General features: G+C 47.9%; 1 protein-coding gene across 1 annotated transcript; it reads left to right on the top strand.

Moving 5' to 3' along the window:
- Positions 1-2,429: 2,429 nt before the first annotated feature.
- Positions 2,430-3,800, top strand: LOC105570682 (the record flags this gene model as incomplete). Its single annotated transcript, XM_012028101.1, has 1 exon — positions 2,430-3,800. A coding segment is annotated over exon 1 (1,371 nt), but the record flags the coding sequence as incomplete, so codon positions are not given.
- Between the last annotated feature and the right edge of the window lie 549 nt (positions 3,801-4,349).

Below are 4,349 nucleotides of genomic sequence, written 5' to 3'. Positions count from 1 at the left end.
GATCTCCCCGTTATTCTTCAGACTTCTTAATTCCTCTTCTTCCTTCTCTAGCCACTTCCTCTTTTTTTCGTCTAAAGTCTTTCAAATTTTTCTTCTCCTCTATATATACCGTGTTATGTATCCTTCCTTTCTTCCAACCTCTGAATATTCTTCTCACCTTCCTTTTCTTCTTCGTGCAGCATCTATCCCACCATTCCTTGTATCCTATCCTTTTTTCTTTCCTCTTCTCTTCTTTCTTTACCATAGATTCATTTATTATCTCCTTGATTCTTGTCCATTTTTCTTCTATTGCTTCTCCTTGCTCTCCGTCTTCCCAACAATAAGAGTTTGATCTTTCTCTGTATTCTTCTATGGCCTTTAAATTCCAGCAGATCTTCATTCTTCTTTTATCTTTGGTACCTTCCGCGTCCCCTTCTTCCTCTTCAATCTTCCTTCCCTTTCCATTTCCTAACTCCAATGACAGGGGCATGTGATCTGAGTCCACCCTTTCTTCGATCCTAAACTTATTAACAATGTCCAAACCATATTCATTTACAATAACAAAATCAATAACCGAGTTACCGTTATTACCTACAAATGTAAATTCTCCTTTCCTATCTCCTAATGTTGCGCCATTTAGTATGTATCCGCCAACTTTATTTGTCATATCTAAAAGGTTCTTGCCTCTTTTATTTACTAATTTATCCCTGCTTGTCCTCTTAATATCCCATCCTTCCTCTTCGCTACCCCCTTCCTCTCCAATCCTCGCATTGAAATCACCTCCTATAATAATTCTTTCCTCCCTATATTCCTCGCATATATTAATTATTTTATCTTCCATTTCCTGCCACTCCTCTGTGTTGTATACTGAGATTATTATCCAATTCTTTCCTCCTTCCTTATTATTTATCCTATGTAGAACCAAACCTTTATCCAAGTCTTTAAATTCGCTCCTAGCTTCTAAATTCCCTCCTTTCCTTATTCCTATTATAAATCCTCCCTTTGCCCTACCTCTTTTTTTATTCCTTACTGCATAGCTACAACACCACTTATGTGTTACTGGTAATATTCTTTTAATTTTATTCCATCCTTTTTCCTCTATCCATGTTTCGCTCAAACTAATATAATCCCATTTTGTCACGTAATTCCAGAATTCCGTATCTTGTCTCCCTAATCCTTCTATGTTCCAAAACATCATTTTCCAACCTATACCTCTTTTTTCCCTTTCCTTATCCCGCCTATCCTCTTCCCCTCTTTCAGTTTCCACTTCCTGGCTTATCCAAAATTCTCACTTTCATCTTTATCCTTCCTTCTTTCTTTGTCCAACTCTGAACCCCTCGCTTTATTTATTCTTTCCGAACTATCCCTACCTTCTAAGTTTCCTTCTATTTCTGCCCACTTCCTCCATTTTCCGTCTATCATCACACTACCCTTGCCAACCTTAATATTTCTCCCCTTTTCCTTCTCTCCCTTAGCCCATCTGTTACGGCGGAATTTAATTGGGGTATGGCGCGCGTGAGAATGGCGTCGTCAGGAGTGGTTGCGAGTCTCCTCGCCAGGAGGGCTATGGGCGGCGTGCGTGTGCAGAGCGTGAGTGTGCCATCGAGTGTGTGTAGCGTTAGTGTAGTGTGGCGAGATCGGCGGTTCCGCAGCTCTGTTCGGCAAGGTACATCCTCGAGATTAAGATCCTGTATTCGAGTCGTCTGGCAATAAAAGTGAATCTCTGCAAACCAGTGTGGTTATTCTCCTACCAAAGCGTGGTTCACTCCTCGCGAAGCGGAGGAGTGAATAATATTCAAGTCGGCCTTACGAACCGACAGTACATGGTCCTTCGAGCCGGATTCATCCGGGAAAGGCGTGGACGGGCAAACCGAGTCCGCGCATTCTACAAGGCGATCGGTCACCAGGGATCGAGCGCGAGGCTGCCTGAGGCAGTGAAAGCAAAGACCAGACGAAGAGCCGAGCGGAATCAGCGACTGGTGGAAGTTCCGCCGGTCGCGAGAAGATCTCATAGCGATGAGCGGGCGAGTCCATTGTCCGCCGGAAGTCGCCATTAAGCCACGCGGGCGAGTCCATTGTCCGCCGGAAGCTTCCATTAAGCCGAGCGGGTGAGCCCATCGGCCGCCGGGAGCACTGGAACGCAGAGCGGCGAGTCCAGCGTCCACTTGGAAACGCCATCGCGCAGGGAGCGCGAAGCCAATCAGCACCAGGGCAGGAGAACTGCCAATCGGACGAGAAACGGAGCGGTTGCAGCCGTTGGAACCAGACATCGCGCACGGGGAATCGGCGGAAGCTGAGCCAAGCGGCAGACGCGGCAGACGATTCAACCTAACCTAACCTAACCAGAGCTACCGTACGGGGGACGCCGAGTCGAGGCCGAGCCACCGCCCAGGACGTCATCTAAAGATACGTTGTAACATTCAGAATTGTTTGCGTTAGATTTAAGTAAAATGCCGACAGTGAGCGCGGACGTGGCGAAATTAGCCTATAAGAAACGCGCGGCAAAGGCTTCGTTAACGCGGTTAGAGACGTACGTGGAGGGGATAGATCCCGCCGAGGTTGAGATCGAGGAGTTAAGATTGCGCATAGAAAGGCTGGACGAAGCGTTTAAAACATTCTCGGATACGCAAATAGAGATCGCGGCTAACGATGACACGATATCGGAGGCGGATCAGGATAAAGAATCGGAGGAAATTGAAAACAAATACTTTCGATTAAAGGGCGCGATGGAAAGAATCGTAAAAGATAGAACGGTTAGAGCGGATGAGGGAATGTTAGATCGCACAGTGATACAGGCCAATGGAGCGGTCAATAACGACGTCGGCAGAGCCTGCGTTCCGGCATTCAATGCTCAAATTAAACTACCGCGGATAGAATTGCCCAGATTTTCAGGGGCATATGAGGAATGGCACTCATTCTATGATATGTTCGGTTCATTAATTCATTCAAATAGAGATCTTAACGATACTCAGAAACTTCATTACCTGAAATCCTCCTTAAAAGGGGAGGCCGCCGAGGTCGTGTCGTCGCTAGAAATGACCGGTGACAATTATAAAGATGTATGGGATAGGCTTAGTGAGAGGTACGATAACAAAAGGCTTACCGTTCAGAACCACATCAGGGCTATCTTTGACTTACCTGTCGTGAAAAGGGAAGACAGTGTCGTTATCCGACAAATATTAGACGGAGTGTTAAAGCACACGAGAGCTTTACGCTCATTGGACAGACCCATCGAGCATTGGGGCGACTTGTTAGTTCACATCGTCACGAGCAAACTAGATATGAAGTCAATAAAAGAGTGGGAGAACTCGATCGAGTCCACGCGAGTTCCTACGTTCGAGGAGTTAATAGAATTTCTAAAAAAACGGTGCCAGACGTTAGAGGCGGTTTCGAAGGTAGGAAGGTCGAATAGGGCCAATGCTAACTCGTTACAGGATAATGTGCAAAGGTCCAAAGGCTGTAACGTAGCCACTACCAAATTTAAATGCTCATATTGCCAAGGAGGTCATAGCGTTTACTCTTGCAAAGATTTTAAGGGTCTATCAGTAGACGAGCGCGTAAAATATATAAAATCAAAGGGCTGGTGTTTAAATTGCTTGAAGGGCAAGCATATGGCTAGGGATTGTTCGTTAGACGGATGCAAAACATGCAGCAAGCGGCATAATTCCTTACTGCATCCGAAGAGTCCCAAGGATGAATCGAGCAGCGAATCGAGCCTCGGAAAGGCTAAAGTCGTTGCGGATAAGTGTTACGGAACTAAACAACGTCACCAACGTCGACTCCGCAGTATCGAGATTAACCACTACGCCGGATACGCGGAGGCACTGGCGGAGCGGGAGGAGGGGGGAAGGGGGGGGTGCGCTTCTCGCCGGCTCCCGCCTTCTTCTCCCTTTCGAGTCAGTGACCGCTTATAAAAAAGCACCTTGTGCCATTACTACCGAACGCCTAAGGGGTAATCCTCTCGATATACTCGGGCCGGGAGGACACGCCCGTGGGCTCATCCTCTCGGCATTCTCCAGGTGCGGAGCTCGCTGGTCCGGCGCTCCGTGATCCGCGCACAGGCGCGCGAGCGCCGGCCGCTGCGTAGTTCGCCGGCCGCCGCTAGGCGCCGCATGGCGGTGGCCGGCAACTCGGAATCAAAATTCGGTCTCAGGGGTTATATAAGGAGGCCGCGAGGAGCTCAAAAACCAGTCTTCCAATGGGGTACTTTCTTTTGGGACAACTCCCTAGCTGGACGAGTCCGAGTTCGCAATCGCTGTCGTTTTTAACGACGGGAGCTGAGAACATCAACATCGCTGTCGTTCTTAACGACGGGAGCAGACGAGCAGCAACCGGGACGTATGCAGCAGCCGGCGGCCTTCCACGAGGCC

This window comes from Vollenhovia emeryi, unplaced genomic scaffold, assembly GCF_000949405.1.
Source record: "Vollenhovia emeryi isolate VEMERY1.0 unplaced genomic scaffold, V.emery_V1.0 DF941978.1, whole genome shotgun sequence".
NCBI lineage: Eukaryota > Metazoa > Arthropoda > Insecta > Hymenoptera > Formicidae > Vollenhovia > Vollenhovia emeryi.
The sequence above is the reverse complement of the archived record's forward strand: the minus strand, read 5'-3'. Positions and strand labels throughout refer to the sequence as shown.